Source organism: Varanus komodoensis, unplaced genomic scaffold, assembly GCF_004798865.1.
Source record: "Varanus komodoensis strain SLA01 unplaced genomic scaffold, ASM479886v1 scaffold3, whole genome shotgun sequence".
NCBI classification, from domain to species: domain Eukaryota; kingdom Metazoa; phylum Chordata; class Lepidosauria; order Squamata; family Varanidae; genus Varanus; species Varanus komodoensis.
The window spans coordinates 17,975,401-17,999,707 of NW_025335761.1; the positions used below are offsets into that span (position 1 = coordinate 17,975,401).

The window sequence follows — 24,307 nt, forward strand, 5'->3', positions numbered from 1 at the left end:
GGTACACCTGTATGGAGCATCTGTTGCCAAGGGTAACACATAAAAACATGGAAGAGTTGCACTTTTGGGGTGACAGAGATGTATGTGGAGAGCCTGACATGTATTTAGAGGTGCAAAACCTTCACAGCTGCCTAAGGTGTCAAAGATTTATGACTATCATTTTCCCAGTGCAGCAGATTTCCTGGGTAAATAGTTCTCTTGCACTGTGTGGTCTGTTTTTCTTCAATATCCCAAGCAATTAATAATCTTGTTCTCTTAAGAGGTAACTAACAGGTAGTTTTGATCTATCATTTCCCTCATGTAAACTTTTCTGTGTATTAAATATACACATTCTTCAAGTAGAGACATTTCTACTAAACAGATATGTTATATATTACGTTGTTGCTTTTGCTAAAGCAGCCATGAAAAAAGAGCCTAAGCAGCCCAAGTTTTGCAAGTGTAATATACTTTGCAGTGATACCATTTTAAGGCTTATGTTGTGATAATTTTATATGCCTTTTTATTTTGTTATTTAATTATTTGTGATTATCATGTGATTTCCTATTAAATAATCTTTTACAAAGAGAGGACTTTTTTGTGGTGGGGCCTTTGGCTACACAATTGTCTTTATCAGTTTGCTAGGTGCCTAAATTAATGACCTTCAGATGCCACATAAAGCAATTTTGTTTGTCCACATTTTTGATGGTTTATACATGGGCTTTGAATTGTCTCTTGTGGAACTTGGCAGCTGCTGTTGCTGGAATGCAGTATAACTGTTTTTCATGCTATTTGAAGCATATACTGTGAACTACCTTGAAAAATCAGGGCCAGCTTCAAAGGTTGGAATTACTTGCCAAGGTCCATGTCCCCCGAGGGGGGGACCACTGGAGCTATTTGGAGTAGCTGCAGCTCCTCCTTGCTGTTGTTGCTTGCACTTTCAAAGGAAGTCAACAGCAAAAGGAAAAAGAGCATCAGCTTTCTTTAATTTTTCCACTTCCACCTGTCAGCCTTATGCATTCAGAAAAGGGCAATTGAAGGGTAGTGATTCTTAATGTGGAAGAGACAGACCTCTTAGGAAGGGGGAGCATGATCTTGCCCAAGTCATCTTCCACCCCAACCAGCATCAGTCAACATTAGAATCTAAACTGAAGATACAAATCTGTTTTAGCTATCATGACCTTTTCAGTAGCAAGTAAATCTGTCTTTTCTCCCCAACAGGACATAATGGTGTATGTATTCCTACTGCTTATGGTAGCAGTGATGCCTTCTTCCATATCAGCAGTAAGTACTGAGATACTCTTGTGAGTTGCTGCTTTCAGAACTGGAATTTGTTGAAGGAATGAAAGTATTCGTCATGTTATACACAAAGGATGTGCAGTGCTAAAAAAATAGCTGGGAAAATGCAACACTTGAGGGTCACTTCCAGTTCATAGGAACCTAGAAAACCTTCTCATACTGATAACACAATAACCCACACTGAAGGGTCAAGTATTGGTTGAGCATTGTTGTTGTTATAATTATTACATTAATAATCCACCATTTTCCTCTTGCAAGAACCCCAAGATGGTTTACAAAATTCTCCATTTTATCCTCACAATAACCCGGTGAGTTAAGTTAGTCTGAGAGTTTGTGACTGACCTAAAATCACCCAGAGAACTTCATAGGTAAGTGGGGACTAGGACTCAGATTTCCAGAATCCCAGTCCAGCATTCTTAACCACTATACCACACTGGCTCTCAGTTCTTGCAATAGTTGAATCATGGATGCTTGTTGAACCATGGAGTATCATGTTGTCTAATTCAGACAAAATAACAAACCATGCTGAACTATCCATAGTTCACAACTCTTCATGGATTGTCTGTGGTTAACAAGCCATGGCCTGTTAGTGCAGCTGGGTTCAGAGAACATGATAAGCCACATTTCATTGAAGCCCATAGTTCAGTGGCAATCCACGCTCAACCCATACTCAATTGTTGTGTGCAGTTTATCATGCTGTCTCAATCCAGCCATTGTGTCAGATCCTTGGTTCATCTAGCCCAGTATTGTTGACACTGACTAGCAGTGGTTTTCCAGAGTTTCAGGCAGGAGTTTTTTAAAAACACTGTTTAACTAGGAAGTCTGAGGAATACAGACAAAAGGCTTAAAGTTGCAATTAATTTGTCACTTACCTAACAGGAGGCCCACTGAATACAGTGGAACTTATCACTGAGTGTGTATATCGCGCGCGCGCGCGCGCGTGTGTGTGTGTGTAAGTTGTACCATAAGGCTTTAGTTGATTAAGGATGCATGCTGGGAGGTTTAGCCTTTTCCCTAAATATGCACAGGATTGTGCAGTAAGTTGCAGGAACCATTTCTAATGGGTGATGTAAGATGTGAATTAGTGGGACTGTGGTTGGGAGCACACAGTTATTTTGAGGCTATTTTGTTTTTGATTTGTTACTGTGCTAGAAAATGAAAAAGCAGGATCATTCACTGAAGCTCCTAGGGAATGTAAAACTTCAAATTCAAAGTAGTTTATCAAGTATCTCAGTGCTTCTTCTTGTAAGAAATGTCCTTATCAGAATTTTTAACAGAAAATTAACATGCTATGGAAAGCATTTTATTTAAGGGAAATATGATGAGGAGAACATTGAAATGTACAGCTGCATTCTGAAATAAAAGGGGATTTTGCTGTTTGTGTGGTCTGGAAAAAAACCTGAGAAAATGTACAGCTTAGTCCTTACACTGTAAATTGTATGCCCATGTACTAATGTATGCCCACAACCTTGATATACAACTCTTTACCTTTTCATTCTGTTTTATCCTTAATGTTAAATTGTAATTCCTCCTTAGTGTAAAGATATGATTGCATGCATTACTTTTATAAAGTATCAAATTTATAAAGAGAAACAGGGGAACCTGTGAGGGTTTTCTTACCCTGATTTTATGTGCCCTATGGCACACATGCTGTCTGTCTATGCTGGCATGGGAGCATCTTCAAGCAACAATGCCATTGTTTTAGGTCAGAAGCACATTGACTTGAAAATGATAAAAGGTGATAGTAGTAATGTACAAGCAGAAGTACAAATGGATGCACTTTATGCTGCAACCTGTTTAAACATGCTTGTGTTGTTGAGAGCATATGCATATTGGTTCTGTTTGTATCCCACCCATCTTTCAAGGAGTTTATACTGGTGTCTGCAATGGCTTTCCAGGCAGTCCCAAACAGGCAAATGCCAAACAGGCTTAGCTTTATTAGATGGAAACTTTCTTTCCTTGTGTATATTTCGTAAGGGCTCAGTGGCCTTTTGTTTTACACTGAGTGGGCAAGTTTGCAAGACATGACAGTCCACCTTGGCAAAAAGCTATATTGGATTGGACAAAGAATCTATGATCTGCCTGAGAGATGACTGGGCTCACCATGTGCTGTTTGCCCTCTCTTTCCCCACGGAAATAAGAAAAATCCATAGACACCCTGTCCAAAAGAAAACAAATCCCCCTACTCTTTAAAAGGGCCTGGAGTTTTGACTTTCAGGATAAATGTTCAAGGTACCTTGCCAGACATTGTTGTGTTGAGGTTGCCCATTTTTGGACCACTGTAAGCATACAGGTCCCCTTCATGGATCACTGCCTTGCCATGGCAAAGGGGCTTGTGCAGCACAATGAAGCTATGAGCTATGCTGTGCAGGGACACCCAAGACGGACAGGTCATAGCAGAGAGCTCTGACAAAACGTGATCCACTGGAGAAGGAAATGGCAACCCACTCCAGTATCCTTGCCATGAAAACCCCATGGACAGTACCAAAAGGCAAAAAGATATGACGCCGGAAGATGAGCCCCTCAGGTCGGAAGGTGTCCAATATGCTACTGGGGAAGAGCAGAGGGCTAGTACTAGGAGCGCCAGAAAGAATGAAGCGACTGGGTCAAAGCCAAAAGGACACTCAGTTGTGGATGTATCTGGTGGTGAAAGGAAAGTCCAAAGCTGTAAATAACAATATTTCTTAGGAACCTGGAATGTAAGATCTATGAATCAAGGTAACCTGGATATGGTCAAACATAAGATGACAAGACAGAACATCAACACCTTGGGAATCAGCGAACTAAAATGGACAGGAATGGGTGAATTTATTTCAGATGACCATCAAATATACTACTCCAGACAAGAATCCCTCAAAAGAAATGGAGTAGCCTTCATAGTCTATATAAGAGTAGGAAAAGCAGTACTGGGATACAGTCTCCAAAATGACAGGATGATCTCAGTTTGAATCCAAGGCAAACCATTCAACATCACAGTAGTCCAAGGATATGAATGCTGAACCACTGGTACTGAAGAGGCTGAAGTTGACCAGTTCTGTGAAGGCCTACAACACCTTCTAGAATTAACACCAAAAAATGATGTCCTTACCATCATGGGGAATTCGAATGCTAAAGTAGGAAGCCAAAAGATAACCGGATTAACAGGCAAGTTTGGCCTTGGAGTACAAAATGAAGCACGGCACAGGCTGGCAGAATTTTGCCAAGAGAATATGATGGTCATAGCAAACACTCTTTTCCAACTACCCAAGAGATGACTCTACTCATGGACCTCACCAGACGGTCAACACAGAAATCAAATTGATTATGTGTTCTGCAGCCAAAGATGGAGGAGCTCTATACAGTCAGTAAAAACAAGACCAAGAGTTGACTATGGCTCAGATCATGAGCTTCTTGTTGCAAAATTTAGGCTTGAATTGAAGGAAGTTGGGAAAAGCACTAGGCCACTCAGGTATGACCTTATGAAAATAAAGTAGAGGTGATAAATAGATTTAAGGAATTAGATCTGATAGACAAAGTGCCTGAAGAACTATGGACGGACATTCGCAACACTGTACAAGAGGTAGCAACTAAAATCATCCATATATATATATATATATATATATATATATATATATATGAGAAAGCAAAATGACTGTCTGAGGAAGCTTTATAAACAGCTGAGGAAAGAAAGGAAGTGAAAGGCAAGGGAGAAAGGGAAAGATACACCCAATTGAATGCAGAATTCCAGATAATAGCTAGAAGAGATTAAGGCCTTCTTAAATGAACACCATACAGAAACAGAAGAAAGCAATAAATAGGAAAGACTAGAGATCTCTTCAAGAAAATTGGAGATATGAAGGGAACGTTTCATTCAAAGATGGGAATGATAAAGGACCAAAATGGCAGGGACTTAACAGAGGCAGAAGAGATTAAGAAGAGGTGGCAAGATTACACAGAAGAACTATACAAGAAAGAGCTTAACCTCCCTGATAAACCACAATGGGGTGGTTGCTGACCACAAGGCAGACATCCTGGAATGTGAAGTCAAGTGGGCCATAGGAAGTCTTAGCAACAACAAAGCTAGTGGAGGTGACAGTATTCCAGCTGAGCTATTCAAAATCCTAAAAGATGATGCAGTAAAAGTCTAATGCTACGAACAATAGATGGCAAAAGAAGAAGGGGACAGCAGGGAATGAGGTGGTTAGATGGAGTCACTGAAGTAGTTGTTGTGAGCTTAAGTGGACTCCGGGGATAGTGGAGGACACGAGAGCATGGAGGAATGTTGTCCAGCGATGGGTTGGATGCAACTTTGCTAAACAACAATGACAACAAAGCATATAGGTGCACACTTGCAAAAAACTGAAAAAAAAATTGAAAGTGTGAAAATATTTGTACACATTAGAGAATGCAATAAATAGTCTGTCTACTTTGTCCATTTGACCTCCATGCTTCCCCATTTAGCCTCAAATAAGGCCCAATTCTTACCTAGCTCAGACAGTAAACCTGCTTTTGTGGTTAAACGTTTCAGATTGCAGGTGGGCTTCCCACCATTTCATATTTCTCTCTTATTTAAAAAAAATCCCCACTATGAAAATTAGGGGAATAATCCTGTGTTTTTAGACAGAAATGAGTCCTGAACCTTCCAGCATAGATGGGGAATGCTGTAGACTTTTTTGTCTAAATATGCATAAGATTGCATCCCAATTTATGGTGCTCCCACCCCATTGTAGTCCTCTGCGCTACCTGAAAATCTTCCTTGAAGGCATTCTCAGGTCTCCAGAGGAGATTTTGAGAACATCTGGGGATAGAGCTGCAAATCTAGGGAATAGTCCCTCTTCTCTGTCTGTTGATGGGATTGCTTCCATCAGTGGGATGGTACAATTAGGCAAAGCTCTGTGTAGATTTACATTTGTGTGTGGTGTTGGAGTGTTGCCTTTGAAGACATCCATTTATCTTAATCTAAACTCCCTGATTTCTGGATGAAAGCCACAGTAAAACCTGATAAAGAATTGGCTCTTGTTGCTGCTATAGCACTTAGCAGAAGAAGCAAACATGCTTCGCAACTCCAGCATTTTTGAGTTTGGATTACTTTTACTTTCTAAGCATTAGCTATACTGCACCTGACATTTGAAGATGAATATAGTGCTATTTAGTATGCCACTCTGTATTCCTGCAGCATACTCTGTTTCATCTTCAGCTGTCACTATTTTATTTATCTTCCCTTGCCTAGGAGGTTCCTGTACATGCATTTTCTTAATAACTTGTGGAGTTATTATGCATATTAAAGATACTTATCCCTTTTCACCTTGAAAGCTTTTAACAAACAAGCTGTCTTACTGAGACAATCAATCAGTAGTTACAGAAATTATTACAAGAAATGATGCATTTCTTCATAGCCTGTTTGCTTTGATTCTTGTCTATACAGGACAATTTATTGACTCTATTTTAAGCTCATGGTAGGTGAGCATGCGATGCATCTGTGTATAATTTCATATAAAGATGGAATGTGTTTTTACTGATCATTTGGTGTGTCTCTTTGCACAGCCTCAACTATCCTCTCCAAGGATTCACTCCATTTTTTTTCTTAGTAAGACTGATCTAGCTTTGGCCCATAGTATGCTCTTAAGACATACAACAGTCTAATTTGCCAAAGCTAAGAAGGAAAGGTGTGGATGCCTGGATGGGATACCTTCTGGAAAACCCTTGTTTTGAACATACAATCTAGTTTGGCCCTAATTGCTTAGAGAAACTCAAGATTCTAAAATCCTACAAATTTTCCCTAATGTCTGAGTTTGTTTTCCTTTTCCCACTCAAACCATTTTCTTTTCTTGTTATGTCTTGTAAATTGTAAGCCTGAGGGCAGGACTTGTTTTAATTTTGATCTTTTGCTCTGGAAGCCTTTTTTGGAGAGGGAAGGGGACAAAGAATAGGATACAAATCCTATAAATAAAATAAATATAGTTTAGAAGACATCACTGAAATGTATATAATGTCCTCTGCATTTTTCAAATTCTCTGGCTTCCCTGGCCCGAAGAACACGTCATTCTTCATTATTGGTCATAATTTTAGGATTGTTTTCCAGCAGTAGAGTTTGTACCAAATTTGGCCTAGTAATAGGATTATTTGCTTTGTTAAGTAGGAGCAATTCTAATTGTAGCATTGCTGCCAGTAACTACATTTTATGAGAGGCTTTTCAAATTTTTAGAAAGAGAAAAAGCACTGCAGCAAAACCAAGAAAACACCAAATGATCTGTGGATGGGCAAAGGAGGAAGCAGGGATAGCCTTATCCCAGAGGGCTGGATTTGGCCTTGAGGTTCTGTAGTTCTAAGGGAAATTCACATACATGGTTGATCCATACTGCAACAGTCAAGGCTGCTTTTACTGTAAAGCCACCAATGCTTCAGGAAACAAAATTCCAAAGGAGGCACCATGTGTCCTCCCTCATCTTTTTGTGCCGTCCAGAAAAGAAGCAGCAGCTCCAGTCCTTGCATATGTACAGAGAGAATGTTCTCCATTTAATCTTTCTGCTTCTGGTGCAGCAGCACTGAAGAATATAGTCATCTAAGCACAACACTCATTAAACACAGTAGGATGCATATTTATTCTATGGTAGTGTCTAAAACAATATTTGTCCTTGAAGTTTTCTTGCTAAGCACTATACTCTTCCATCCAGATTATTTTAAAGGGCTTAAATCAGTTAACACTGCTGGAAAGGCAGGATTGGCTTTTATCAGACAAGCATGTCATCTGGGGGCCATAAGAAGATTTTGGAAATGTTGCAAGATTTTTGCTTTCTCATTTTATGCTTAAATATTCTCAACTGCCCAGTTAGAAACCCATCAAGAAGCAGAAAAAAGACATAGTGATAGGAGCCTTGTAAAAACTTTAGTCAGATACAAACATTTCAAATGCTGCCAGTTAAAAGTTGTGTGGTATGTTTTGTAGTTGTGTGTGGTATGTTTGGTAGTTGTATGTAGTTGTGTGTTTGGTAGTTGTATGTAGTTGTGTGGTAGTTGTATGTAGTTGTGTGTGGTATGTTTTGTAGTTGTATGTTTTGTAGTTGTGTGAACTTTCAAGATCCTGTGGGAATCATGTAAACAAAACCAGCACTGTCCACACATAGGGACAAAGTCCCCAATAGACATGGAGAAGCCTCAACATTTGGAGAAATATAAAATATCAGTAAAATGTCCCTAAGAGGCCTAATGAGGACTGTGCCACAGGATACTGGGAGTCTGGGGATAGCAGACAGAAAACCCTGGGAAAGGGAAGGAGAAAGAGATTGGAATACCTTGAAAAGGGGCACTACTGGCTGAGTAAAACCCTGATCTGGAGCACTTTGCTTCATCCTGCAACATTTTGGTACAGTTCTTGCTCATTTAAGTATAAATTCCATTTGACTTGGAGATGAATTGCACTTAGAGATGGATTGTTACATTTAGATTATATCAAGTGCCGTACTGACATTTTCCACCAATATGCTTCAGATTTCATAAAGAAAAACTAGGAAAAATGATTCACAAATGGCTTTACATTTTTTTGTTATTTAAGATGCTATCCAGTACCAAGTCAAAATTAGGGGATGTCTCCAATGGGTACAAATTTGTATGGATTTCTGTGAATCCGACTTCTGGGTTCCATAGTGGAATGGCTTGCCTAGTGTTACACAGTTTCTGTGGACTTGTGGACTGGTTTTTCAATGGTAGACGGGAAAATTTGCTAACTTGCTTTAACAAATGCAAATTAGTATAAGTGAAATAAAATAAAATTCTAGTTTAAAAATACAATTCCGTTAATGAACAGATGATGGGAAAAAGGCATCTGACAATTTGCAAAATACAGATGGCACAGGTTTAACCAAAGCCATGCATTTCTTGTCAGAATATCTGTAAAGGGATAGCCAAGTACCATCAATGCCGACAAGGTGACTCTTCAAGCTGTAGGAAACAGTGTTTTCACTCAGTCCTTCTTCCTGGGATCCGCTGGAGATATAATTGGAAATTTTAGGGACTAAGTCTGATGCCGCTCCAGGTCCCCCCACCATTTGAGATGAGTTAGGTGGTGACCACCAGAGAGAGAGAGAGAGAGAGAGAGAGATTTATGTGTCTTTGTGACCCATCACAGTTAACTATGAAAGCCAGTGTGGTGCAGTGGTTAAGAGCATGGGACTGGGACTCAGAGGATCTGGGTTCTAGTCCCCGCTCGGCCATGGAGCCAACTGGGTGACTTTGGGCCAGTCACAGACTCTCAGCCCAACCTACCTCACAGGGTTGTTGTTGTGGGGATAAGATGGAGGAAAAGATGTAAGCTGCCTTGAGCCCTTTGTAGGAAAAAGGCAGGATATAAATCGAAAATAATAAAACAGTCTGAAGGAGGCTCAACTGAATAAACGTAAGAGTCCTCCCCATGTTCAGGAATGCTGAGGAGCAGGATTCCCAGTAGCAAGGAGGGTTCCAAGCATGCTTCTCTCTCTCGTCAGACATCTTGGTAAATGTGTGAAGGTGGAGAGGAGGCCTGGAGTGGGCTGGCACATGATTGCTTCTTATTTAGGGTAATAAAATAAAATAAAACTAGCCATAATGTGTTGCTGTATCATGCAAACCCAGACTGCTTCTCACAGGATAGTTTGTTTGTGGGCAACAGGACACCCTGACAATCTATGGGCTGTTGGACCATAATGAGTTACCATGTTGTCTGAACCTGGGATACCAATCTCATCATGGATTGTGGAAAACAGTAAAAGGCAAGAATGGCAAACGCTCCTCACTGGTTTTGCTGAGTGTACCCAGATCACCTCTAGTGAAAACTGCCATGTTGAATGGTGGAATAGCGATCACTGGCTGTAACTGTGAGCCTGTTTTCTATCACTGCAGCTCTTTCCTCCTGTTACCAATTATTTTTGAAAAACACCTTTCCCAATCTCTAAATGGACAGCCAATGATAGCCCCTCTAACTTGCCCAGGCAGCATGTTGGAGGGACTGCCACAAGCCAGTACCATCCCCTTTTTGTTCTTTAAATGGAAAAATAAAATAGTCTTGTGCTGGTGTGGAAGTCCAGACTTGCAAAAGTCCAAAATTTGAAGACTCAGCTGTGCAATATAGGAGTTATCCATGGTGCTGAGTTCTATCTTCAAAGTAGGCTCACCACCATGGAAATCTTACAAAGCTGAAAAGAAAAGTTGCAGTGGATAAGTAGCTCCACTGAAATAGGAGTCATTAGTCTACCATGAAGGACAAAGAACATGCCTTGTGGCTCTTAACCATATTGTGGTTGTGGAATGTAGCTTTTAAGGATTTGGAATATCTCTCTACATACAACTGAATTGTTCTCACAGGCTCGAATATCGAAGAGGCAAAATGACTTCTGGGGAAGCTGGGGGGAATGGGGTGAATGCAGCCGGAGCTGTGGTGGAGGTGTCAGCATCCGGCAGCGGCGCTGCTACTCGCAAAGGTAAGAGCTTCTCTTTCCATATTCTTTATGTGAGTATCTTTACAAGTGAGAGGACAGCTGCTCTTAGGTATGATTCTCTTTTGTAAACACAACAACAGAGCATGTGGCATCTTAAGGACTAACACATTTATTACAGCTTAAGCTTTCGTGGACAGGAGTCCATTTGATCAGATGCATGATGTATTCCCAAAGTTGGCAGATATATTTAGGAGGATGGGGAGTTGGAAGCAGTGAGGTCAGAGGAAAATTAAATGCAGAAAGTGCAGAGTGTAACTATTGCATTAAAGCAGAGGTAGGCAGAAGGTAGATCTGCAGATGTTTGGCATTCAGCTGTCAGAAGCCCCTGCCAATATGAACAAAATATCTGGAGATCTACCTTCTGCTCACCATGTGTTAAAGCTTCTGTGTATGTAAAAGCAGTGTTGATGATAACAACACTGGCATAGTAGGCAGAGTAAGAAACTGGTGGGGCTTAATGGGCAAAAGACAGATTATGGAACCAAATCTGAAGGAATCAGGAAAGTCTCTGATTGAGATCTTGTCTCTGCCACAGACTCATTGGGTGGGTATGCAAATGTTAAGTCATAGTCATAGCAGTAGCAGCAGAACTTACAGTGAGATACAGACCCATTGACTTGTTTCAGGCTACAAGTGATATCACTGCTTTTGATCAAATTCAGCATTTTAAAGCTGAGGGTTCCCTTTGATACGTGTGTACTCAAAAGGTTTAAGGCAACTTTTAAGGTCAGTAGTATGGTAATCAGGAGGTTGAGATATCCTTCTACTTGTTTCGGAATAATCCTGTAGAAGTTATACTTTATTGGGGAGTGGAGCAACAAGACAGCATATGTGTTGTGTTCTTTATGAAAACATTGCAAAGAAAAGGCATTTTCCCAAGGGCATTTCTTGGACTTGGTTTTTCCACAAGTTGCTGTCAAATCTGAGGCAGTGGCCACACATATCCAGTTGGCATGCTATTATTTTATCATTAGCATTCATCATCACTGGAGCTGTACACTGGGCACTGAAGGACATGTCCCTGGCCCAAGGAGCATACACTCTAAAGTACAACATAATGGAGGAAGAGGCTGAGGTGAATGGGAAGAATACATAAAAGTTACTGTGTGTTGGGAATGTAAGAGTTACTTGTTCTTGACCTGTGCTTCTGGGCCAGGGAGACATGGACTCTTTGGAGGGGGAGGGGGATGAGCCCTGGCAAATGGGGCCTCCAGATTTCAAGATGGAAGAGGTGGGAGGATTTATCTCAAAGCTGTCCTCTCCAGGTGTTCAGGTGGACCCTGAGAATAGGCCCAGTCTGCAACTACCAGGAGGGGGTGTGGAAGAGGAGCCAGACGGAGGAGTGGAACATGAGCCGTTGTTGACCCCATGACAGAGTGTCAGGAGAAAAGCACTAGTCAACTAGAGGGGCAGTGTATAGCTAAGAGGCTGGCTGATCTCCAGAGAGGTGGGGTCCAAGGTTCCCAAGAGGAGGATTTCAGAGGTAGTTTCTAGAGTGGGTTCAACAAACTACTCTGCATGCTCAGAGACTCCTTTTTGCTGATTATGCTATGCTGGATGTACACTGGAAAGCTTATGCCGAAGAACAGTCTGTTATTTTGAAAGGGCGAAGGGGAAAGCTAAGCTCCTGACACTGTGATATTTCTGCACTGAAACCACTACGGGTGTAAAGAGGCCTGTTTTTTCCCTACTCTATTTTCCTGTGCTCCAAAACTGTGCAGTTAGAAATTGCTTTAATGGGCATCATTGTGATAGTTGCCTGAAGGTTCTGTTCATCTTGTCCTGCTTAGCTCTTTTTGGATGTTTTTTTTTTCTGGTTCAAAAGCTATAATTTTAACTCTTGTTTCTACTTTGTGCAATTGTACTGCCCCACAAAATTATTAATGAGTCAATAGTCTCATGATGGAAGCCTTACCTAGAAAGTACAAATGATTCTTTTCTGAAGGAAGAATTGCATGTATCCCTTTAAGACAACTGGTCCTGATTTCTGGGGGGAAAGACCTGGAATTCCATTCCAGTTAGGCTGTGAAGATACAAGAGGGTGTATTCCCTCTTGTTTACAAGAGGGAAGATACAAGACACATTACCAGGGTGTCACCTTGCAAAGGCTAGAGAATGACTATATGCTATATCCATGCAGTAGTAAAAATGCCTAAGCCTGCTGGGGCAGGCAGAGCTACACCCATTAGATACAAGTTCTGGATGAAACACTCTAGTCTTGTATAAACAAGGCCAGACAAAGAAAACTATTAAATGCTGCCTTAATACTGATTTCAAAAATCTGCTCACTTTGTCCTCAGATGCTGCAAAGCTACTAGAACTTGTTCCCTGAATGTGGATTTGATATAGTGCTTTGCAGGCTCTATTTCTCTCTCCATGGTTTGCATTTCCACAGCCATATTCCAAAGACGTGGCTTGTGCTTTTGTGAATCATTGTAAGCAATCCAGAGAGTTTCAGTTATCGGGTGTCATTGTGTTTTGTTCCAGCTGAAGTTTCAAATACATGTAATAGTGCAGCTTCCTGCAGAAGCTCACAATTGCACTACTGCAGCTAGTATTTTTAAACAAATTGTTTATTTTTGAAATCACCTTTTTTTTGCATGTTTTTAGAGAAAATGTTTGGCAACCATGGGCACTCCCTTCAGTGTCCCTGTGGATCACTTTGCAGGGGTTGCTTCTGACTGGCTTTTGCACTCTGCCTCACACCAAAAGAAGGGGAAAGGGGAGGGGGAAACTGTGGCAAGTGAGGAGGAGGGAATGAATCATGCCTCCCAGTGTGGCTGCTGGTGTACCTGCTGGAGGACCAATCGGGAGAGGAAGGGGCCAGCATACCACAGTGAACCTGATCATCTGTTGGACCTTGCCAAAGTTGTTCAGATGACAAGGGTGGGTTGTTGTGATGTGCAAAAATACCCTCTGTGTTTAGTCCTAGTATCAGTGTTATTCTCCCCATGCCCCCAATCCTTTTATTTTTGGCTCATAGACAAGATGGATACATCTTTTGAGCTACACTGAGTCTACACTATCCAAATAGATGCTGTAAGTGAAAGTAAAATTGCATTTGCCAAACACAAAATATTGTGCTTTTTGTGCTAGGAAAATTCAATTTTCCCACAACACACGCCGCAGCGGCCAAACAAACCAACCAACCCCCAAATCTGGATTCCCACCCAAATAATGACTGTGCCCTTATTGCACCAACATAGAGTCCAGCAAACACCAATACATATAAGGAGAAGAATATTGAGGGTGAAATATTTTACATGCCTAGACAGAAGGGAGTCCTACAAATTTCCAGCATTCCCCAGTCAGCATGGCTAGTGGGAGAATGCTGGGAACTGTAGGGTTTTTCTTCCTATCTAAAGTGCAAAGAAGTGTACCCTGAATGACTTCCAAGGCCACAGTGACAAACATACCAATGAACACTCACTTTGGAGTTAAGATACCGCTAAATGTTGGTTTCTCTCCAACTTTTTATTTTTTTTTTATTTTAATTTTTATTCTGGAACTATCTCAACTGTAGCTTTTTTTTCTTTCCAAAGAAAACAATGCCCACCCTTCCCTAAGGCAAATTCTGTTTATTGTTCCCTTTGCACTGATGTTTTGCATGCAGTCATGTGTAGTGGGTTACTTTGTAACAATGAATACACTAGGCTGTCCCAAGACATTTTGCTGCCTCAGATAAAACAGCAAATGGCACCCCTTCCCCCAAGTCATTGTGCCTAGGCTGGTATTATGGCAACTGCAACAGAAAGTATCACAAGCATTGTTCCCTTCTCTGGCTGTAAAAATACATAATCTCCACATTTAGCTGCCTGCCTCTGCCTAATGTTGGGCCAGTAACAGCTGTTTGGGCAGCCAAGATCTAGCGCTACCAGTCCAAAGACACGAGGTTTCTCTATCCAGGATGCTTAACCTGCCGCTTTACAGAGGCTAATCATTCCTCTGAAGACCTCTCATTCTGTTTTGTTCTGTACTGGAAATGCTATGCTCCATTTTCCTTATTCTAAAAAAGCCAAGATAATCCTCTGGAAGCATGGGAGGGGCCCTGGAGGAGGAGGAGGCCGTCACATGAAGCACCAGCAAACCACTGTGAGTGAGGAATCACAAGCACACAATAAATGCCTTGCCTAGAGAAGCCCACAGTTTGTGACACTGGGGAAGTTCTGCCTGAAGATGGCTTCGTTCCATCACAAGGAAACTGTCCATGTAAAAAGCAGTCCTGAAACCTGCCACTGGGAATAGGGGGGAGCACAAGACACTTCACTGACAACTGGTGATTTGTTAGGAAATGTAACAATGAACTGCTAAATATGATTCTGGCATTTATAATATTTTTGAGCTGTTGCAGATTGTCAGTCTGTCTTTCAGGACAGATGGCGGGTCCAGTTGTATAGGACCAACCCGAAGCTATCGCTCATGCAACATTCAGGTAAATTGACCAATGAGTCCTTTTTCTCCATTTGTTCCTCCTGCTTTGAGAGCTGAATCTCTTTCAGCAGCCACACCTGGCATATACTCAGGGTCATCTCAATTTTTAGCTATCATTGGGAAACTATTTCACCAGTAACAATCTTTGACTAGTAATTCATTCCCACAATGAATTATGGAAGATTGCAGATTAAAATACTTGAACCAAGTGGCCATGTATACAAATGGGGTAATGGAGAATGGTTTTCACCTTTTCAAAGCATATTTGTGGATGTTGAAAGGATTGTAGTCCATTTTAGCACATACAAGTATAGAATGAGTGATATTTTTTCAGAATTATTTAACATTAATGAACTTGAATTCTAGGTCTTATCATTTATATTTTGCTTGCAGGATGTTATATTCCATCGAACAACCTTTAACAATCTTTCTATTGTTTTGTGCAACCATATAGTGCATGCTTTACATTTCTTTTTGAAATCTATGATTTCTTTTATAAACACATAAATTATGTAAATGATCATTTATCCCAGGATACTATTGAGTCATATTAACCTTGACTTTGTACTCTGAGGGAATGAATAAGAGATTGAACCAAGGCAAAAATACTTTCAAGAAATTTTGTCAAAATCACTGCGCATACAGGTTATAGATAGGGAGGAAAAGTATGATACATTCTCCACAGAATACGTGCTATTTTATTATTTTTATTTTATTTTAATTTTGGGTTTATATCCTGTCCCATTAGCCAAAAGGGGCTCTGGATGGGTTAATTTTCTGATGATTTCCAAAATCTTACAGCTTTCTTTTGATACTGAGATGGTCACCAATATTCCATGGAATGAATGTGATAAACAGATAAAAATGAAAATGTGGTTTAAGTACCATTCAAAACTCTGGATGGAAAGGAACTGGAATTTCGAATAATTTTTGTAATGTTAAAGTCAATCAGAGAGCTTCACAAATGAATGATAATTTGAACCCAACTCTCCCTAGATCAGCAATCAGTTCACTGTGCTGCCTTGACTATGTTTGTATGGTGGTGATAGCTGCAGAGTTTAGAAAGTCAGTAGGCACACAAGAAGCAAGTCCAAACTAGGCAAGTCTCCTATGCTAGGCTGCCTTGGAGAAAATACAGAGAACCCCACCTAGGAGAATTCTTCTAAATGAGTGCGTGCATGCGTGTGTGTGTGCAAGGGGGAGAGAGAGAGAGAGGGAGAGACCGTTCCAGATAGTAGACTTCTTTCCTATTCTTTCTAGAACTGTCCTGTGGGCTCCAGAGATTTTCGAGCAGAACAATGTGCTGAATTTGATGGGATGGAATTCCAGGGGAAAAGATACAAGTGGCTGCCCTACTATGGAGGTAACAGATAAACATACTCTTACTGAATGATTCTTTAGCTCAAATGGATGAAAGTGCAAAGCAGGTTATTCTGGAACAATAACAAATATCAGCTGAAATTCTCAGCAGCTTCTGGATGGACGTCTTTGCACTGGTAACCAAAAGGCACTTGGGTGCAAGCATCCCATTTTTTTTCCTTAATGGATTTTCTGCAGAAAGGAGGGAAAGGAGAGAGGACGCGGTGGGAAAATGCAGGGAGAGAATGAAGCCTGAGCACCACCACACACAGCAACTTAACTGAATAAGGACTTCACTACATGAGGCATTTCATGGTAGCCTGTGGTGTTTTACACGATCCAGTCAGCTTCCAGGGCCTCTCCTGTGCCTTGCAACCATTTCTTCATTTTTATAATTCTGCTGTACCAGAGTGCCTCCTTGTGGATGTGTGATGGGACACACACACACACAAGGCAGAGAAAGAAAGGACCCAGAAACTGAAAAGAACTGGACCGGACTAGTGCACGTTTTGAGAAAATCTTGTTTCAGTTTCTTGGCACAGTTCAAGAAGGTGGACTAATTCAAAAACAGAAATAATACATGGCCCAGCTTCTGAAACCTTGCTCCTGACACTGTCCTCTTATTCTCTTTCTTGCTGCCTAATATTAAAAAAGGCTAACAAAAGCAGGTTATGACCTTTAATTAAAAAGGTCATACTCACCAGTGGTTTGACATAAGAACTTCAGGAAAAGAGTACAAAGTTTCAGGTACCTTTGCAGCGGGAGGGAATATGTAGCAGAATTAACAAAATACATTTTTAAACTTTGCTCACAGCACCAAATAAATGTGAACTGAACTGCATCCCAAAGGGAGAGAACTTCTATTATCGGCACAAAGAAGCTGTGACCGATGGTACACCCTGTGAGCCAGGGAAGCGTGACGTCTGTGTGGAGGGAGCCTGTCAGGTATGGATTTGTATCCTGTTACTTCACTCTCAAAAATAGTGTTCAGCTTCCTGTTTTCTTCATTCTCATTTATGTATCACATTTGAACCCTGCACATCCTCTGAGGCATTATTGGTGGCTCATGTGGAGTTGTCCTGTTCTATCCCACAACAGCTTTGTTAGGTAGGCTAAACTGAGAGAGAGTGACTTGCCCAGTATTGCCCTGTGCAGGCATTGGAACCCAGGTTTCCTCCGTCTCTGACAGGCATGTATCGGCTACACACTTCTCCAGGTGCCTCGTCAAATGAAGTGAAGCAGACAGCTACTATTGAGAGAGACTTTTCAGAGGCGGCACCCCAATTGTGATTTATCTTTCCCAAAGAGGCTTGCGTGGTGCCTACACTGTGGTCATTTTGGCACTAAATATAGACTTCTCCCAAATTTTTGTCTTTCAGCTTTGATTTTAAATGCATTCTTGTGTTTTTAGGCCTTTACACAGCTCCTGGCTTTTACTCTAAATTTCCTCAGCTTTTATGATACTTTGAACTTTTAAAGATTTTCTATTTTATCATGTTCTATTTAATTTTTGTGAATTAGCCAGAGAACTCTGGCTTTTTGGAGGTACAGAAATGTAGTAGATCAATATAGGCAATAGGCTCCCTTTCTTTTTCCATTTCCTGCTCTTTCCTTTCTGTGATTATGTTACCTCTTAAGGCCCACCAAATTTATTTCAATGAATATGCAAGCAGGTTATACACTCACAGACATAAATACACTCTAGCTGGCTCCCTTAGAGCCCACATTTCAGGAAAGGCCAGGGCATGGAAAGAGGAACAAGGCAATTCTTGTGAGGGCAGCCAACTCTGGGACTCTGGTAGGCTCGCAGCTAGCAGTGGGAAGAACCCTTGTTGGACCATAGGCCCATGATGCCCACCTCTGCAAGAAGGAAAAGCACCAATCGACCAATCAATCTGGGTCATTCTTTGGAGGACTATTAGGAGACAGTTTCCTGCTTGTAGGTGTTTGAAGGACTGTCCAGTCCAAATTTGATTTAAAGATGAAGAGTCCTGAGAAGGGAGTGCAGTGGGATCCTTAAAGTTGCCCATCAACCATTAGGACCTTCAAAGCAGACACACGGGTCACCTGTTCACAGTCTTTCCCATTATGGTGAGACATGTTGTATTACTATTTGAATCATATGAATTCTGTCTAAATTTGCATCTATACGTATAAATCAGCACATGCCAGTTTTATACAAAACCATGTTCTCTTCAGTCCTCCTTTTGGTAGCATAGTCCTTCTGCTTTGGCAGTGCATCCCTTGGCCACTCTAAGTAGGCAAGAGCTCTGTAACCCAAAATGTTTTAAGATGCCAGAGGGCTTTGAATTACTGCACTCTCATGAGTGGCCACTAGAGGGTACACAAGAACAAGAAAAACAACAGCCAAGCCCTTTTTAATCCGCATTGGGCAGAGAGAAAGGAAGTTGTTTCATTCCTAAGGTTAGAGTCCTCCTCCTTCCCATACATGGTGCCCTTGCTTTCTCACCAACAGAAGAAGGCTCACAGCTGCCCAGTCTTTGGCTTTCTGTGGCTCTTAGCTTCTCTCTTTGCATGGGTGGCAACTCAGAACTGTCCCTGCTGCCTTGTTCTGTTCCCCTGTTTATCCTCCTACACAAGATGAGGTGGGCTGGCCTTCTCCTTTCTGTTCAAGCTACAACTGTTGATCTTGGTGTTCGGACACAGTGGGGTTATATTCTTGAAGCAAAGGAGCAGCTGGCTTGGGAGTATAGTTCTGGAACTGCCCTTTTACAGATTATATGCCTTTAAAACATCTTTATCTATGATTAGCTGAAGTACAGCCGTTTGGTTTTCTAAAGACTTCATGCAATGGTATCCACACAAATGCTGGATGGATTTCAACTTCTAATGTTCCACAGCAGTTTAATCTCAAAAGAATATTTCTACAGGATTGTCCTTTCACATGCAGAGCAATAATAGCAATAGCAATAATATCACTCATAGTGGATTTGAAACTGCACTCCCAAGGAAGAGTAGTGCTTTCAAAGTGTCTGGCATTTATATGAAATGTGGATATTGTTCAAATATTATTTTAAAATTTTGTAGATATTAATTTATCTGGTGACCAATAATGTATCAGAAGGATGCTCTGATGAAAGTTAAGGCCACTGGTTAGCTCTCCATGATTCCATGATACTGCTGCATGTATTCTCTAAGCTGGGCAAGTATTTCCCCACCCCACCAACCCAGAGAGAATTTGATTTGAAAGACCAATTACTGCTTGTGAGTACACACATCCCACTTTTACAGATTTTGCTTGTTTTTATACTGCTTCACAAACCTGGAAAACCAGTTTGATCAGAAGCAGAAGTAGCTCAAAATAAATATTTGTTCATGTTCACCATGATAAGAGAGGCCTCTCCCAAGTCATTTCCAATGTAAAAGAACGGTTGCCCATCTCCATCCTGATTCCTCCATTCTTACGAAATGTAGGTCCAGTTTTTCTCTTTTCCCATGCTATGCCTTATTTATTCTTTCGGGTCATACTTACATTTGGGTCTCACTGTGCTGTTTTTCAGGCTGTTGGCTGTGATAACATGCTAGATTCTTTTAAGAAGGAAGACAAATGTCTGCAATGTGGTGGTAATGGCAGAGCCTGTTTTGAAGTGAAGGGCCTCTTTGATGTGCCCAACCTTCCTAAAGGTACAAACTGTTGGTTTTTCCTTGGAAGTTGCATGAAATAGTAAAAATACTTTTACTAGAGCATGGAGAAAGAATTCATTGTGCTTCTTAATCCAAGTATAACTTCAAAGCAAAAGCTGATAAGTAAAGCTCAGAAAGCCTTTGACTGCACCACTGCTAGGCTTGATGCATCAATGACACTACTTTGGGCCATATTCTGTCAATTACATGGATGGGCTGCTTTATGGGTAATATGAATCTGGATGCAGCCAATGTGAAATCAATGGAGTAGTTACAGCTAGATTTATATCTTTTTCCATTTAGCTGCTATTCATTTGGAAAAGCACATTCTGTACACGCAAGGGTGACTTTACCCTCTCTTCCTTCTCTATTGCCATCTGTCTTACTAAGTTGAATTTATCGTGGCTGACTTGCTCTGCTTGCTTTAGGCTACAATCCAATCTTCATCATTCCCATGGGAGCCACAAGTATCCAGATAAAGGAAGCAACACCTACCAGAAACTTCTTGGGTAGGTACAGTGTTCTCAGCATTTTGCTAACATGCTATATGAATGTGCTGTTTAAAGCACTAATTTCCCATTCAGATTTATGCTAATTTTGCACAGAACAGTTCTGTATGTTCAGATATATTGCATGGTGCAGCTGTCCTGGGACTGTACCATTCAGAATGCAGGTGGGAGACAACTTGGTGAGTGGATGAGGTTGGAATATGTTATATAATGAAGTTAGATTTACAGCGAAAATTTGGTAGTAACCTTTGTATGCTCCAAAAGCAAGGAACTTGGACAAGGGAACCAACACCATTATTTGTCTCAGGATACAAGTTTCTCAGATTTTCCAATAGTAATTCAATTCCACAGCATGTGTTGAATGTTATGCGCAACTCTCAGTAAACTTGTCATCTTTTTTCATTAGATGCATAGAGCATAGCAACCATATCACATCAGAAGTGTCTTCTGATAAGGCATCAGTCTTCTATAATGGACCTAAAAAATACACTGGACAGTATGCGACTGTGTCATTCCTTTAGCATAAATGTTGCATTGCTAGGCACTAGGTTCTTAGATTGCACCTAAGTGTCCTCTCCCGTCCAGCAGAGCCCGTTCTTCCCCATGGTATACACCTGAACTATGGGCTATGAAGTGGGTTGGGAGACGTCTAGAGTGTCGGTGGAGGAAATCACGAGATGAATCTGACCGAACACACTTTCAAGCTCATTATCGAGCCTATGCTGTGGTGGTGAGGGCAACGAAGAAGAAATTCTTCCCCACTTCCATTGCCTCCTCACAGTGCCGTCCAGCGGAGCTCTTTCGAGTGGTACATGGGCTGGTACAGCCTGGCCTTAAGAAAGATCCCGTACCACCCTCAATGGCCCACTGTGATGACTTTGCCCAGCACTTTAAGGAGAAAATCGCTCAGATTCGTCACAAGCTGGACTCCACAAGTGATTCAGATCCTCTGGGGGAGGTGCCAATGACTCCGTCCGGTCAGATATTATTAGATGAATTTCAGTTATTGCGGCCTGATGATGTGGACAAGGTGCTTGGACTAGTATGTCCCACCACCTGTTTACTTGAACCTTGCCCATTGTGGATGCCGACCAAAGCCAAACACGGGATTGTTGCCTGGATCCTGGAGGTTATTATCACCTCTCTGAGGGATGGCCGAGTGCCTGCTCCTCTAAAGGAGGCAGTAGTCAGGCCGGTCCTAAAGAAGGCGTCCCTGGATCCATAGATGGCTGCCAATTATAGACCGATGGCCAACATCCATTTTTGGGCAAGGTGTTGGAATGGGTGGTGGCGGGACAACTCTAAGCACTCTTGGATGAGACTGACTATCTGGACCCATTTCAGTCCAGCTTCAGACCTGGATATGGTACTGCATCTGCCTTGGTCACCCTGTATGATGACCTGTGCAGGGAGAGAGACAAGGGGAGTGTGTCCCTGTTGGTCCTCCTGCACCTCTCAGCGGCTTTCGATACCATCGACCAGTGGGACTGGGAGTAGGAGGCACTGCTTGGCAGTGGTTCCGCTCCTACCTCGACGGCCTATTCCAGAAGGTGGTGCTGGGGGACTTTGGCTCTGCACCATGGCAGTTATGCAGTGGCTGTACTGAACTGGTGCCTGGCCGAGGTAATAGGCTGGATGAGGGCCAATAAACTGAAACTCAATCCAGACAAAATGGAGGTCCTGTTGGTGGGTGGTTCAAGCTCCTGGGTAGGTGACTTGGACCTTGCCCTGAATGGGGTTGCACTCCCTCTAAAGGACAGGGTCCACAGCTTGGAAGTGCTCCTCAACCCAGAGCTGTCCCTGGAAGCTCAGGTGACTGCGGTGGCGAGGAACGCTTTCCTTCAGCTTCGGTTAATCCGTCAGCTGTGTCCCTACCTGGAGGACAATTGCCTAGCGATAGTGACACTTGCATGGGTTACTTCCCGGTTGGATTTCTGTAACGCACTCCACGTGGGGCTGCCCTTGAAGACAGTTTGGATACTTCAGATGGTGCAAAATCGAGCAGTCAAGTTGCTGACGGGGACTTGGCGTTACTCTCATATAACCCCAGTCCTCTACCAGCTTCACTGGCTTCCCATCGAAGTCTGGGCTCAATTCGAGGTGCTGGTTATTACCTATAAAGCCCTTAACAGCTTGGGACCTGGATACCTAAAGGAATGCCTTCTTCCGTATTTGCCCTCCCACCCCCTGAGATCGGCAGCAGAGGCCCTCCTCCGGGAACCCTCCATGAAAGACATTAGGAGGCAAAGTTCCCAGAGGAGGACTTTCTCTGCGGTGGCGCCCCACCTATGGAATGCACTCCCCAGAGAGGTCCGCCTGGCACTGTCATTATTTGTTTTTTGGTGCCAGGCTAAGACCTTTTTATTTCAACAATATTTTAATGACTTTTAACATTAACTATATAGGTTTTAATCTGCAGCCAGGGTGGATCTGGATTTTATTTGTATTATGTTTTATTTTTTTCTTTTTATTTATGTAAGCCGTCCTGAGGCTATGCAAAAGGACAGCATACAAATACTCTAAATAAATAAAATAAATAGGTTCTACAATATGAACAAGGGAATCCAACTAAAGTTATGTTTGTGCAAGCATAGTTAAACATTCTGCTTTCACAAGTCAGTTATGCAATGGAAAGATTCAGTGGCGCTCTGCTAGTACTATTTGAGTTTGTGAAATGACCCTGTTTGATACTGCACTGGGTCTCTAGAGTGTAGGAGAGAGAGTTTTAATACTTTTTCTGCCCTCTGTGTTTTTCTTTTCCCCTTCAGCCATCAAGAATGTGCGAGGAGAGTACTATCTGAATGGTCACTGGACGGTTGAGTTTAGCCGGGCCTTGCATATCGCTAGCACAGTGGTACATTATGACAGGGGTTCTGAGGGTGACTTGGCCCCTGAGCTGCTGCATGCAAGGGGTCCCACCACTGAGCCTTTGCTTATTGAGGTAAGCCTCCAAGCTCACTTTCTTGACTCTGACCTACACAGAGGCATTGATCAGGAACATTGCCAGAACTGAGGAATACCACTGGCTGTGCATGAAAGTTGACAGGGGAATAGTTAATTCTTCATTGAACAACAACTGAAGAAGAGGGAAGTTACCACCTCAGTTTTTTGCAGCTGTCAAGTAGCAAACTCTTAGTTGATTTCCCATGTATTCCAGTTAATTCAAAATGTTTATGGCTTGTTGCCTGATAGAAAAACAATATGATTATTCTGGTCTCTAGCAAAAGAGCAGCTAATTTTCCGCATTGCAGAAGAGGTATTCTAATGATGTCCTATGTGAGACAGGAAAAGCATGAAGGAGATTCCAGAAACAAGTTGTCCAAACTGGACGTGAGTAGTGGATAGAAAGAGGGTTGGCAAGGATCTGAGAATTAAGTCTAGTTTATACAAACAGCAGTTGAAGTGGAGGATACTCCCTGGACTGTACCAGTTCAAATGGAAGATGAATGGATGAATGTAATCTAGAACAATTCTCAGCATGTACAAAACTAGCCTAGACCCAGAGTTTTGTCCCTGTCACTTGGTTCTCTATGTTTAGGGCAGTCTTTATTGTTGTTGGTTTTTTAGAGGAATATCTGCCATCTTGTATCCTTATACATGTTGTCAGAAGTGATACAGACCAGATCCTATGACCTTATC

At 41.8% G+C, this 24,307-nt stretch overlaps 1 protein-coding gene across 5 annotated transcripts in view; it reads left to right on the forward strand.

Moving 5' to 3' along the window:
• PAPLN (papilin, proteoglycan like sulfated glycoprotein) overlaps nucleotides 1–24,307 on the forward strand; it is a 65,990-nt gene that overhangs the window by 12,120 nt on the left and 29,563 nt on the right. For 4 of the 5 annotated variants that reach the window (XM_044436576.1, XM_044436579.1, XM_044436577.1 and 1 more), the window contains 8 exons: nucleotides 1,198–1,260; nucleotides 10,591–10,706; nucleotides 15,096–15,156; nucleotides 16,416–16,518; nucleotides 17,329–17,459; nucleotides 20,036–20,159; nucleotides 20,588–20,668; nucleotides 23,437–23,609. In XM_044436576.1, the coding sequence (XP_044292511.1) occupies nucleotides 1,204–1,260; nucleotides 10,591–10,706; nucleotides 15,096–15,156; nucleotides 16,416–16,518; nucleotides 17,329–17,459; nucleotides 20,036–20,159; nucleotides 20,588–20,668; nucleotides 23,437–23,609 (846 nt within the window). In that variant the 5' untranslated portion in view covers nucleotides 1,198–1,203. The remainder of the gene's footprint in view (nucleotides 1–1,197; nucleotides 1,261–10,590; nucleotides 10,707–15,095; nucleotides 15,157–16,415; nucleotides 16,519–17,328; nucleotides 17,460–20,035; nucleotides 20,160–20,587; nucleotides 20,669–23,436; nucleotides 23,610–24,307) is intronic. The other variant, XM_044436580.1, reaches the window with a different exon arrangement.